The sequence below is a fragment of the Anser anser genome (genome assembly GCF_964211835.1).
Source record: "Anser anser genome assembly, chromosome: 9".
NCBI lineage: Eukaryota > Metazoa > Chordata > Aves > Anseriformes > Anatidae > Anser > Anser anser.
The window spans coordinates 4,427,894-4,442,730 of NC_139729.1; the positions used below are offsets into that span (position 1 = coordinate 4,427,894).

Below are 14,837 nucleotides of genomic sequence, written 5' to 3' on the forward strand. Positions count from 1 at the left end.
GATGCATCCAATTCTCTGTTAATAGGTTGGGCCAAATACTGAAGATATAAAGCTTAGTGTGACTGGCCACTCATCATCATCCCTGGGTTTTGCCATACCTTAATGACCATTTTAAGGAGCTGAGAGAAAAAGTAGTGTCTTCACACCTTAAAACAAAAAGTCCAGTTTTTAGTTTTCTGTCTTCCTTAGGGTTTGGCTTCCTTATTGTTTTATTAAACATCTAGCTCCTGAATCTTTGGTGAAAATTTATGGCTGCAGAGAAAGCTACAAATACTTGCTTTGAAAAACAATATGAAAATAATTGTCTTATCTCATCTAGACAATGTACCAGTCTTTCTATACAAAACCTCTACACATGTGCTATATACTTTGTGTGATAAATTAGCAGGTGTTTGTTCATTGTCTTTAAAAGGAATTCAGAGAATCTGCTGAGAAGATAAGGTTTTGCAATTTACGACCTTGTTAAGGGGAAGAATAAGCAAGTAGATAGTGGGGAGGGGTTGTTGGATAAACGTCCTTGGTAAAACAAAGACTCTATGAAATATTGTTTGCCGCTTTACTACCCTTGAACACGAGCACAACGCATGATCATTGAAAGAAACGGAACGAACTGCGCAGCTTCAGAAGATTCAACAAGTCCTGACAAGCCGAAACTTGGATGCTATAAAACGGCGACACTGAAAAGGGAAAGTTGCGTGCTGTGATGGAGCGGAGACTCCCCAGCCGCCCAGCGCTGTTTTGCTTGTACCTGCTTACTTAATTAATAAGTTATCTTCGACCAGAAAATTGCGTGGTCTCGCTTATAACACTTTGGGAAAAAAATAAAAATCAAAAGGAACAATCTATAAGGAAATGCAATACATCAAGATGAACCCCCAAACTGGAACAGCTATATCTTTATTGTTCTCTTTTACAGTATTTCATGAAAAATAAAAAAAATCAGTTTTTTTAGTTCAATTGCAAAAGATAACCTATGCGGATCTAATAATGACATGATTACACTGTTATTTGCTGTTTTTTCCCCTCAAGACACGGACCATAAGTTCTTGCTCAATAATAAAACTATTACACATTTAAAGTTATGCTCACAAAAAAGTTTTATCAGCTTTTTGAATACTCATTAGCTTCCAGACATTATCATAGGCCTTCACTTGCTCTCACGGAAGTCAATGACGAGACTCTCTGACTTCAACAGGAGTTAAGCTCTTAAAGAGTAAGGCAAGGATGATAACTTGTGCAGTAATATATTACACTGTACTATTACAGTAATATAACAGGGATTGGAATGCACCTTGATATAGGTATGACTACATGTAACTAACACCCACAAAAAAAATCAAACGATATTTCACAATAGGTCCTGAAATAATATATGTAAAGCGATACAGATTGTTACATGCTATGGAAGCTAATGCAAATGAAACTTGATTGATAAGGTTGTTTTTTTTTCCAAGCAATACAAATTCGTTATGTTAATTTGGTAAAGAACATGTTCTGAAAACAATAGTACCCATAAATAATCAATGTGTTATGAAATTGAATGAAATTTTAATATAAACACATTAGGATGTAATTAATGAGAATATTTGTGCAAACATTTTCTCATTTTATTCTGTTCAGCTTCAGAATTCTGTAAGCTGTGAGGCATGCGTTGTCTCATCGTCCTTAACATGGCAGAAAGTGATATTAAATCTCTTCATTATTTTATTTTGTTCAGTCCTCTTCCCATCAAACATGCAAACACTGTCATCACCATTTTTGGCTTCACTTCGACCAGATCATCCGGGAGAGCATATATACGAGCACCAATTTTGCGAGCAACTGAAATGGCGTACCTTAGAAAGCAAACAAAAATAAATATTATTTAACTTAAATCTACTAACACGTGAAGATTCACAACAACAGATTTTAATAGCAGTATATGTCCATTCAGTCACACTTACCCTCTAGGAGGAAATGAACATTATTCTGGTAAACTATGTATTAGCAACTGTGCTGACAGCCATTTTGCTACCCATTATCAAAGCATTTATGTTTCTCAGAAACAGTGTGGATTATGGCAGACTATTAATAAACCAATTGCAGTGGAGTAGGTGATATCAGCTGTGAATTTGAGTTCATAATTTAAACATGCTAGAAAAATACCTCTAGGATATTATAATTTAAAATAATATTCTCTTTGAAACAAAGTAACATTTGTGAAATTTCTCTCTTAAATTGATAAATCATATTAATTACACCAGGAAATAAAGCATTTCTACACTTCAGGAAAATACAAAGCATTCATTTAAAACTTACTTGGCATTATTCAATTTGTCTTGATAAGAAAGATCTTCTCTCTTGACCATTTCTGGGCGAATTGCTTTTGGTGCAATGGCATCTATTAAATCAAGGACAGGTAAACTAGTGCTAATTGATTTGTCCTAAAAGAAAATATGTAAAAATTAGCATAAGGAACCTAATGGCTTTGATTATTCTGTCTTTGCAATGAAAGAAGACTTCCAGCCCATCTTAGATATTGAAAACTAGCAGTATGTTTTGTTACTTCATTGCATAAACATCCCCCCCCCCCCCTTTATGTAGTCTAATGTTACTTTCAGCACATCTAAATTATAAGGTTCACACTAGATGTTGGTATCATTGCACAAATATAAATGACCTAAATTACTTGAATGACAAAGTCTTCCCCCTTCCCTGGGCAGAAAGGAACTTTGAAAGAAGTCCAAGCACCAGACTATTCTCAAGATAACAAAATGATATTTGCATTCCCCTCCCCAACTAGTCTGATTTTTCTTTTTTTTTCCTCATAAGAGAATTATTTTCTGAAGTAGTTTATTGCCCACTATATCATTTTTGCATCCCAGATGGCATTCTGAGATAGTATGAGTAGTCTATGTTTTGTCTTTAATACACTGATGTGTTTTCCTCAAGTTTTAAGATATAAAATGCTGTTGCTGCCATTACTTCTTCCCTAATATCATGGGAAATAAGCAGCCTGCTGCAAGACGAAATCAAACCAACAGTTTGGGAAGATAGGGAACCAACATGAAGACAGTTTCAGCAATGCTGGCTCTTGTTTCATCAGAGCCTCGGCTCATAAGACACATGACCCAGCTGCCTTCATCACAAGATTACAGCTATGATTTCAAACTCCATCAAGTTCCGCAGTGTCATCACTTTAACTATACATTTACAAATAGTAATATACATCTGCCTGAAGACATGGAATGCATTGGGTATCTCCGTAAGAACATAAACCATTTTTTTTTTTTACATTTTTGTTTCAATTAATGCCAATGCGATAAAACTTGGCTTTCACATTCCATAACAAATAGCAGGAACCTCCACTTTCTCTGCTACACAATGTTTGTAGTAGTAACCCCAAAACATAGACAAAAATTCAAATTGTGAAAGATAATATATATATGAATGTTGTCAAAAATCAATAGTAAGAGAAGCGTGCTGAAGAATGTCTTTTGTCTGTATTGGTCTACCATCCTTTGAACTACCTTAAAAACAAACAACCTCTCCCCCAAAACCACAGGCATACCAAAATCAAGATGCTGGGACAGATTATCTTCTTACATTTAAATTATTTATATTAATATTGCTACAATAAACGTAGAAATAAGAGTTGATCTTCCCTCTTATGAAGACCAACACCAAATTTACCTTCTACAATAAAAATTAAGTCTTCTGGTGTAGAAAGATAATTTGATATTACCTTCTGCCCAATGCTTACCTAATACAATGTCATACCAGGGAGCTCTCAAATAGTTGACTTGGTAGGTTTTTATGTTCCTGTTGTGAACTACATTGATATAACTGTTTCAGTGCATACAATAAACCTGTATAAGAATACTATATTTGTGTACAAGTGCAACCCTGCAGTTGATCTACCACTTTTAAAGAATGAAATTCACACACCATGATACAGACACCTGACATACATGCCTTCTTTCATGCCTAACACTAAGCACATGAAAGGAAAGCTTTATTTATCAATTTGCTCATACTTGCTGAAATAGATAAGCTCCTGTAGCACGTAGAATTATTTGTTGACAGTGACCTGTTCTGTTAGGTCTGTGGCACACCAGCAACGCCATTCAAGCCAACACAGGTTGCTGGTTAAATTGGGTTCCCTCTGCTGGTGCTGTCACACACTTGCTTTTCAATGGCTGCTATTAAAGAAGTGGTGAAATCTCTTCCTCCCACCCCCAGTATTTCCAAAACTGTTCTTCATGTTTGTGCTTTGTATGAGTGTGCCAATATCCATATAAATGCAAGATACCTGACATGCCACACCCAAACACTGGCATGACTTCAGGCAGATGTCCCTTGGATATTTTTTTCTCTAATTTTTAAAAATTACAGTCTCCGCTCTAAGATTTCTTGTTATTAATAGAGCCGTGAAATACTTCTGAAAATTAACAGACTCTCAAAAATATTTCCTTTTACAATTGTGCTAGCTGATAGGGGAGAGCCACAGTTAAAGCCAAACTGTTAACGGATCAAATTAAAAATCCTACATCTGGTTATAGGTGGAAAGAAAAGTAAAAGTATTTGATTACCTTGAAACTGGTAATTGAAGTTTTCTTATTTGCATTTGAAAGTGTCTGATTCACCCAGTTAATAATAATTTCATCATTTACTTTTTCCCCCTCTCCAAGGTCTGATAATACATTCAAAGTATACCTTTAATAAGGAAAATAAGAGTCTGAATTATACTAAAAGCAGAAGTAAAATATTAATTCAGCACAGTAACAATTCTAAGTACTCATCTTCATAAAATACCCTACCTTATAAACTATTACTTCATTAAATCACTTTTTCAGTTGTTGCAAGAATAAAATAACATCCTACAACTCAATGTTCAGTATTACAATTTCTTTCTGTATTTTACTCAGCACACTATAGCTAATTTTACTTTATATGCTTAAATGTCTCCCCTGCATCCAGGCACAACAGTCCAAGAAAACACTGAGTATTTCAGCGTAAATTAATTTATGGAAAATACTTCAAAATATTCTTTACTGAAATCAATTTACATTTATTCCTGCTCGGTGCACTAACAAGATTTTAATTTTACATTACTATGGCTGTGATGGCTTTAAAGTTCTTCCCTGTTTTCAAGTCTATAGCATACATAACCTCTTCCTACTTATCTTCCTTTTTTGATTGCACAAATTTTTAAATCATTCCCTACTTTCAGAAAAATACATGGAATAAAGACAAAATAAATTGTGCTTTTATACTGGCTGAAGGATAACCAATTTTAATCACAATTTTTAAAACGTAAGGTTTTAATTATTGATATATAAATGGATGTATGCACATAGAAACACACACTATCGTTGTTTCAATCACTACACAGCATGTAAAAAATGTATATAAATTTATGTCTCAGAGTAAGTGAATGTTTACAAATGACTCCACAAAATACTTATTTAAAATACACTAGAAAATTGCACTTAGTTCTTGGTTCATTCTTAAACATTTTCCTCTATTATTAACCCACCTGAACTCCCATATTTGTCAGATCAGCATTTAAAATAAAAAATAAAAAAAACTAGCAGTGCTGCAGCCTTATTTGCTAATATTCAGTCAAAAAGATTTTGAATTTGTAGAAGTTCACAATGGTTCTTTGACTGCAAAAGCTTCAAAATATGTTGGTCAATTTAAATGTTTGAATCAATGCAACATGAATAAGACAAATCTTGATCAGAAATTTAATACAGCTTAATCTTTGGTATTTCCATAAGCATTAATTCTTATACTGAACAGTTATGATTATTTTTCTATATAACCTTGTTATTTCTACTCCTAGGCTAGTGTCCTGCAATTTTTATGTTGAAATATGAAATTTAACTCAGATTATGGAAGCTTTTGTACACGATTATAACAGGTGCAGGACACTGAAGTGATTGCACCTGTTCTTTCCTCTTACATACACTGTGCACCACTGTACCTGTTAGATGAGCTGAACACTTGCTTTAATTTCCCTTGATGTACAAACAGCAACATATATGAAGACATGCACAGATGCATACATGTGTCATATACTACGCCTAACTCACCTTCTCATCAGCTGCCATATCAAAGCCAAAGTCAGAGTAGGATTGCCCTCATTTAGATCATGTCCAGCAATACCAACCAGAGAGAATTTTGCTTTTGTCTTCCCAAGTTCTACAGCATAATTGCAATTCTCAATCTAAAAGTAAATGTATACAAAAAATGCAAAAAAAAAATCTGTAACACAGACTTAGAAACTATGTGTAGTGTCAATTAATTTGGCTTACTGTTAACTATCGTGAGATTTTGAAGCTACAGAAGGATTTCTAGCCTTTGTACACTATGCTGTTTTTACTGTTCTTGCGGACATAAATACAATTACATAAGATTGCAATGCTAATCATATTTCACAGCTGAGAAAAAAATTCTCTTGGTTTTCATCTAAGTAATAAATAGTTGCATCAAAACTGAATTTGGGAGAATACTTGGAATACATTATATTTTTAAACAAACAGCAGTTTTTTGCCCTACATTTCTGGCTTCATAATGATCACCAAAGTAAGTGAAAGCTTGGATTCTGCAGGACTTCCACAAATTCTCTTGGCACAATATTAAACTGCTCTGCAACACCTCTTGATATAAAAGCATTGGACAACAGCTGTTGTCCAAATTTCACGCCTGAAATTTTTACTGAGATACCCTAATTAGATCCTAATTTTAGTATTGCCAAATGGCAGCCACATTTCACATTTTGAAACTCAAGTGATAATATTGCTATTTATTTCTTGAAACAATACCTGGAAGATTTTTCTCTCCCCTCCCCCTGTGGTTTTTTTTTTTTTTTTTTTTGGCCTAGGACTGTCTCACTAACACTCCAATCTAGACAATCCAGGTTACTAGAAACAGCACAACTGGAAACTATGAAACTAAATTGTATTTGAGAGTATCTACTCACCTTTTTCATATTACCACCCAGCAGAGGGTAAGGACGTTTGTTGACATGGCTCCAGTCAACTGGCACACGAGTCATCTCATACAATTGGAAGATTATTAAAGCATCAGAGAGATCACTAAATGAGAGTAAGCCAATATTTTAAAGTATGAAACTTCATATGCACAATGAAAAAGTTATTAAATACTTGAGTATTTCTTAATCATGAATGGAATATCTGAATCAGGTACTGCTTAGTGAGTTCTACAGAAAAGTTCCTGTCATGCTGTATGGAAATTTGGAAATCACTATTTCAGTAGAATTACAACTTCCCTTTATTCACATTGTTACTATATTCTAGTAGATATTCATAAATACCTACCTTATTATACCCAAGGGAGAACAAAATACTACTTAAAGAAAAAAAGGCCTTACCTGTATAAATGGTTAACATACGGGCTTACACCCAGTGAATTCATCCAGTTTCTGAAAGTCCTTTCTTCGTTACTTTCTCCTATAGTGACAAATATAATTCTATATAAATTACTTGGAGAAAACATTTTAATAAGCAATGTTTAAATGACTCGCATACATACAACCAACAAGTTACAGCTCCTGCACTACGGTGTGTTGTTTTCTTTTCCCTCCTTAAAAATAAGTTCATCATTTCCATAATAGTAGTCCCTAATGGCCAACAAGTAGAGGTGATCTTATCAAGTTCAGGGTCCCTCAGTTCTAAGCAAGAGGCCAGAGAGCACAGGATCCATCTTTGTGTGTGTGTGTGTGTGTGTGTAAACGTATCTTAAAAAAAATAAAATACAGAAATAGACTGTTTATTGGTTTTGTTTTAGATGATGAATATATAATGGTGCAAATGGTGATAAGTAGTAATAAAGTTAATGACTAAAGTTCCTAAAACCAAAATAATCAGTGGAAAGTATATTCAACACTATCTTTAAATCTGTTTGAAATCACATTTTTATTAAAGGTTAATATTAACACAATGCAATTGCGTCAAACTGTAGAAACTACAGCTCTACTCTCTCCACACAAGTTCCCAGTATTAATTTGTGAAGGTCCTCCAAAGCAACAGACCTCACCTTTTAAGTTTTTAACAGTGGAGGCTCAGCAGGGCAGTATTATACTGATAAAACGTGTGAAGCTGTATACACTGCCAAACAGGCTGGTTATTCTTGCAGATTTAACTAGAAACTCTGGAATTGTTGGAAATTTCAGTTGTGATTGACTTTTTCCAACAGAATAGATTTTGTAAAAGCCTTCCAGCAATCCTACCAGTTACTTTCCATCTTATGAGAAATGCAGAAAACTCAGTAGAAAAAAACCTTCATTTTCCTGACTTAGGTTGTTCTTACTATAATCATGAGCCCCTTAACTAATGTTCTTTCTTTATAAGGTTACAGCTTGCAGTAATACATTAATTTTCTACATACAACATTACTTAAAGTTAACAATGAATTTGTGGCCAATTACTTGTGAATCAATGCTATATAAGCCATTTCCTCTTACACCAAAGAACAACAATTAAGGAAATATTTAGCCTGAATACATGAGCTTACAGTAAAATCATTGCTTTGTTCTGTTGGTCTGATAATCCAGTTGAAAATAGAGAGGACACTGGGAGAGAGAAATTCTCCACAAAGAATGACAGAATAGATTTCACAGAACTGAAACATATGAAAATCTGAAGATTTTTCTTCACCTGTTCCTTAGTGGATAATGGCACTGAGTTCGTCTAATGAGGTTTATGTAGCATGAAAACAGCCTCATTTAGTTACGCAGTTCATGCTGACTACAGAACAATTAATGTTTTTGCAAAGTGAAGTTGATGTTTAAACGTGCATCATTAGATTAGAAAGAACACCTCCTTAATGTTATTTTTCCATTAAATTTATGTTATGGCTCTATTTTTAGATAGAGGTTACAGTTTTAATCTAGATCTGATTTTCTATATAAAAATACCCAGACTTGAAAATAGATTTATCGAAAACAAATTCAGATATTTCTGTGAGATATTTCAGTTGTAACTAGCATGTTCCAATAGAACACATTTTAAAAAAACCTGTCAGGCAGTTTACCAGTTACTTTCCAATTAATAAGAAATTGATTATATTCATCCTACTACTGTATTTTCTTCCTGAATTATGAGATCTTTCATATGGAATTCAACCTGGTATTTGTTTCAGATTCACTTACAAAAGTTACCAAAGATTCACTGATGAATGAATGCATGTTGAAAGAAATATACTATGCTGCAAGGTCTTCAGGCAGTCACCTTTGTTTCACATATTTCTTCCCAAAGCAAAACTTAAGACAATAAAGGATTACATTTTGTGATAAATAACAACATCAGCCTTTTTCCATAGAAAAGAAAATCAACATAGAAGCATGAGAGTACCTTAGAGGTACTTAAGGTCTTTTTTTTTTTTTTTTAATGTTTTGCTTTTATTACGTTTTTAGGCTTACTGATCTTTGGGTTAGTTTACAGTGCCTAAAAACTGACCACAAAGTGCTTTTAAGGACACTTGTCCATTGCAAAGATGACAACCAGGTTACTTAATGAACTCTTACTAAAAGCATAGCTACAAAAAATTACTCAGCAACTGTACTCAGACTGGGAATTTTACAATACATGCTTAACACTGCCAAAAGAATCCCAAGTAGACAAGCAAGACCAAGAGCATGCAAGTTGGGAAACCTCATTTTGTCTAGCAGGAATTCAGCACAATGTATTTAATATGCCACTTTAAACAAATCCCTTTATCATGCAACATGTAAACGTTCTTAAAGTCTTCCAGATGGCTGAGAACCAATTTTTTTCTCTCCATTCTTTTATGCAAAATATACCTTGTGATCCTATCAGGAGCATATCTTCTGCTGAGTGGTGCAGCAGATAGCCAAAATCATAGGAAAACTGCAGAAAAGGGACAGAGCTACACAAAAGAGAGAGGAGCAAATTTGGTAGTATCCTTTATATTTATAGCCATCTCTTTCTTCTCTGAGATCATTATACTATGGAACTGAATGAGGAGTAGCAATAAGGATGGGGTCAAGATTCAAAGGGCTTCCAATACCTGAGATTCTCTCTGAAAGACAACAGAACTTAAGATTTAAGTTTCCACCCTAAATTCAGCTGGCCTGAGTGGGAGTAGTTAACCCTATCACGTTAACAGTCTTGAAGGTTGCCAGCAGACTTCAAAACAGCCTCAGATAACATGCACGCTGGACAAAAGACAGGTGGACATGTTTCCATGTTCTCCTCCCCTCAAGAGCTCAGCTTTCTGGGAGTTAGATCCCAAACTCTGGTGTCTTTCCTACAATGAGAATTTCCTCAGAGCAACAGCAACATGTAAGGGTGATGCATTCACCGAGGACTCCATCCTCCTCCTCCCACCCCACATAGTATCAGATGTTTATTTCCTTTTGGAAAAATATCTGAGGGTTCTGCTCTCTGCATACAAGTGACCATCACCAGACATATTATCAGCCTAAATTCCAATTTATGCCTAGTGTTTGTTGTTTTAAACCAAAAAGAACAGCCACATCATATTTTTGGGGTGGAATAATCACGGAAAAGATAGAATTTAATGCAAGAAAACTAAGGTGTTCAAGAAGCTCTACTCACCCACGTACAAGTCTAGAGCTTCAAAACATAGCTTATGGAAGGCTGCTGCTGGTTAGATTCACAGAAAGAACTATATGGTGTTTGACTTGTTCACATCTTGCCCCCATTTTATATGCAGCATGTTAGACCTGTTTTTTTTCTTTTGAGTTATACTAAATTTAATATTAAAGCAATAGAAAAATACAAGAATGATGCAGAAAATCAACCAGCAGAAGAGGACAGACAATTAAAACACTAGATAAAATCACACCAAGAAAAATGCAGAATAAATACTTTAACAGAGTACAGAAAAGTACTAAATACAGTACCTACATTAGGAGGGGTCAAATCTGGATTTCATGAAGCAAAATAGGAAAGCATTATAAATTATGAGTCAGATTACAACAGACAATCTATGATGACACTATAAAGAAACAAATTACATTTTGTCTAACACTACTTCGAGAAAAGGTTAGCCAATATACAGGACTTAATGGTAAACAAACAAACTAAACACACATCAATAACATTGTCTTTTGGCTGAAATAACTATTGATAGTTTAGATCCACATGACAACACAGGAGTTCTTATTTGGGGGCAGAGAGGAGTCTTCTACTTGCCTGTAAACAGATAATGCTGTCATAGTTATCCATCTCTAAAATAGTCACTATAAAAAGCAACTTAAATTTGGCCTGTATTTAGCATTAAAGAACAGTACTCTAGCATTTGGTGATTACATATTCTACTTTCACACTGCTCTTCCACACAACTCTAAAAGCATACATTTCCAATAGAATTGCAGCAGAGGAAGAACAAGGCTTTTCTTCAATCATTTATCACAGACAGCAAGAACTGCAGTGACTAGGGATGTCATAGGTGGAAAAGGAAGACTGCCTCCTGTGCTTTGATACCTCTACCAAAGCTGGCACCCATAAAACCACAAAAGCAGGAAGCCTGAAACAGGAGTGGTCTGAGGGATAAAAGATTTATGAAATAGGGTTGCAGCAGAGCAGGAAACTTATGAAAAAGCTAGAAGCAAAGGAAGATGGACTCACCTAGATGGAAAGGAAACCTGATAGGAACAGTATAAGGAAAGCAAGAGCAGACGGTGCAGAGCAATGTGCTAGCATTGTTGATGATTCTCTCAAGTGTGGCAACCCTCATTCTCACCTTTCCTTTGAGATCAGTGAACAACTGAAATAAACTGTCTATACTGTTTCATTATCCTAGATTAACTGGTCCACAGAAAGGGTAACAGCCAAGGATTACTATTCCTTTATCTTCAGCATTAGGGATCTGAACAGCACAATTCAAGCACAGTACAAGCTCACAGATATGCAGATATTCATACAGGTTGCTGGTGCAATAGATTTGTACAGGTCATTTATACAGAAGCTTTTTATTTTTTTAAATCAGTTTCCAGTTTTAAAAATGCAACCAGCTATACACACATGTATATAAAAACCACAACCCGTGAAAAGTACTTTAGAAGACATAATAGATTTTAAAAGACAGTTGTATAATATAGTACTCCAAATTAGGAAAAGCTGTATTTGTGCATCAGCTAAAATATAAAGACTATGGCAAGAAGCAAAGGAACCTGGAAAAGCAATAACAGAACAGGCTTTGCTCCTGCAAGTGAATAATAAGAGATTATTCACGAATAGCCTCTGATCAAGCTAATGAGGACTTCTACTACAGGCTTATGCTGAAAGCTAATGAAAAAGCTCTATATGCTGGTGTTAACACAGGCACCATCACACACAGATCTTTTATCACAACCTAGAAAGAATACTTAAAGAGAAGTCATTAGCGTTCTTATCTCCTATATGCTTAGCAAGTTGAGTACCTTCTAATAAATTGAGATCATAAGATGAATTGTCAGGCTTGTGTAGGGCTGGATGTGTGTTAAAGAGATTTGCAACAAAAGCCAAATTGAGTTTAGGGTTGCCTGCAACCACATCTGCTGGAGTTACAAACTGCCTGCAGCCCAATTTGTCTGCCTGTTGGAGCATGTATTCAGCCCTCTTGAAGTCATTTTTCTCCTAAAAGGAAAAAAACAAACACATTAACTTGTAACAAACACTTGCATGTTCTGACTGAAGGTGCAGTCTAGCAAATCTTGACCTGTCTCCCTCATTTCCCTAATGCCCAAGCTAGCTCTTACAGACCCTAACAATTCCCCTCTTCCTTCCACTTTCTTTCTGTCCTTCATTTCTGTGGCTGCCTGTTCAGCATGCCCAGTGAATCACAGCAGACAGAGGTGAGCGGTTATGTTTGTTTCCAAGCTGTTGATTCCCTTACCGAATGTATTTCTGCTATATGAGCTATAGGTTCATAATCATTACTTCAAACTGGCATTCTCATAAACAGTACTTATGGATGATCTTAGACGATCAGATGATCTCAAAACCCTCCATTACCGAGTTTGGACATGATATCAAAAGAAAGACAAGGTGATAGATTATTTTTGGCTCTAAATCTTTTTAGTTGGTAACCTATGTGTAATGAAGTTATTTTGTATATTCATCTTTATTATTAATCTACCTAGAATAAGCAAGTCTTCAAAACCACGTAACGTATACCTTTTGCCTCTAATCTTCACAACATTAAAAGTTACTGTTTCAAGGGAAATCAGTTAGCAACTGATTTACTCTTAGAATGAAATAAGAGTCATTAATTCAACACTGGTACACTCAACCAGAACCTTGCTCTATAACACGTTTGCACGTTATTCATACTGGTTTATAACCCATTACAGGAAATGATCAAATAAACTATAGGAAATTACAAAGGAAAAAACCACCAACAAAAAAACACTATCCTTTCTCACTCCCCCCCCCCCCTCCCAAAAGCAACAAAATAGATCTCTCTTCATGAAGGAATTTGAGAGGACTGAAGCTCAGTTATAAGCAAAAATTATACATGCACAGTTTTGCAACTGGGTTTTCATTATAATAATAAGATTTTGATTGATACAGGTATCTTAGGCAGTCAGTTCAATTTTGCATCAAACATTCTCTAAGTAATCTTTCTAACCAGCGTTATGTAGCGGCTTAAAGAAAAGTGTTCTTAACATCTAGATAACCATATTCAGCACTTGTAGCCCTTTGCAACTTAAAGTTTGACAGTTGCTACACTTTCCTGCTAGTTACTTGAAAGGTTCACATGTTATCTCCGAATTCTATTTAGTTTGAGGAAAGATCACAAAGTTTGTAAAGTCAGCTTTTTTCCTCGCCTGAATTCCAAAAGAACAGAACTGAAGCAGGATGTTGTAAAATTCTTATTGGCGGATCCAACTGAAAACACCAAACAGTTGCACACTAATGTAAGTAAAACACAGTTCCAAATTTTCAACTATAGGATGCATAATCCTGTTTCAGCAGTGTCCTGGAACTTGACTCGAGCTGTTCTCATTTAATCTTCTATGACATTGGATAATCTGACAGCTGTTGTATGCTTCGCAAAAGCAAAAGGCAATTCCAGAACAGCTTTGCAACCAAGATGTTGGATACATATACAGAGATCTCAGATAATTCCAGTCTTTTATTTTTATTTATTTATTTTTTTAATTTCAGGATACTTACATGAAATCCTGAAAAGTCAATTTTAACAGGTATTTCATCAGGGTCATCTCCTTTGGGTGCAATCTGATTTAACAGATGGTAGTATGCTCTTGAATCCTAAAACACACAGCGTAGTATTAAGAAAATGAAAAAATATGTAGTCTCTGATAGACATTTACTACTCTTGCAGTCTGATTCAAAAGCCACAGAAGTCAGAAACATGACACTCTAATTACAGTGAATATGGATGAGGTCATACAGAGATTTTACTATCACATATCACATAGGACTTTTTAGCCAGATGAAAGAACAGAAGTGTAAGCTGATTTTTCTGGATGATGTTAATTACATTTATTCTACTGGATATGAAGTAGACAGCTGCAATTTAGATAAAGAAATTTATATAGGTTACCCACAAAAAAAAAACTACAAAGGAACATGGATCCTATTTTCAGTATTTGTATTTCATTCCTTCACTATTCTTTTCAAATTGTTTCCTAAATTTTTCTATTTCTTATGGGACTAAGTAAGTGGAATTAAAAAAATAAGACTGAAGTGGCTCTTTTAAGATTAATTTATAGAGACAAAACAAGTTAGATTTATTTGATGCAGTTTTTAAGTGGGCTTCTCTGCTCCCCTACCACTATGAAACCATAAAACTAAAAGGCAAACCTATTAATTTTAGAAGTATTAAGTATATACTTC

The 14,837-nt window shown here is 34.8% G+C and overlaps 1 protein-coding gene across 4 annotated transcripts in view; it reads right to left on the reverse strand.

Moving 5' to 3' along the window:
- Nucleotides 1–878: 878 nt before the first annotated feature.
- The window catches only part of PLS1 (plastin 1), a 40,458-nt gene continuing 26,499 nt past the window's right edge, over nucleotides 879–14,837 (reverse strand). For all 4 annotated transcript variants that reach the window (XM_083848191.1, XM_083848194.1, XM_083848192.1 and 1 more), the window contains exons 9-16: nucleotides 14,154–14,249; nucleotides 12,416–12,611; nucleotides 7,379–7,457; nucleotides 6,968–7,082; nucleotides 6,078–6,211; nucleotides 4,572–4,695; nucleotides 2,299–2,423; nucleotides 879–1,835 (exon numbers count right to left, since the gene is read on the reverse strand). In XM_083848191.1, coding sequence (XP_083704317.1) covers nucleotides 1,700–1,835; nucleotides 2,299–2,423; nucleotides 4,572–4,695; nucleotides 6,078–6,211; nucleotides 6,968–7,082; nucleotides 7,379–7,457; nucleotides 12,416–12,611; nucleotides 14,154–14,249 — 1,005 coding nt within the window. In that variant the 3' untranslated portion in view covers nucleotides 879–1,699. The remainder of the gene's footprint in view (nucleotides 1,836–2,298; nucleotides 2,424–4,571; nucleotides 4,696–6,077; nucleotides 6,212–6,967; nucleotides 7,083–7,378; nucleotides 7,458–12,415; nucleotides 12,612–14,153; nucleotides 14,250–14,837) is intronic.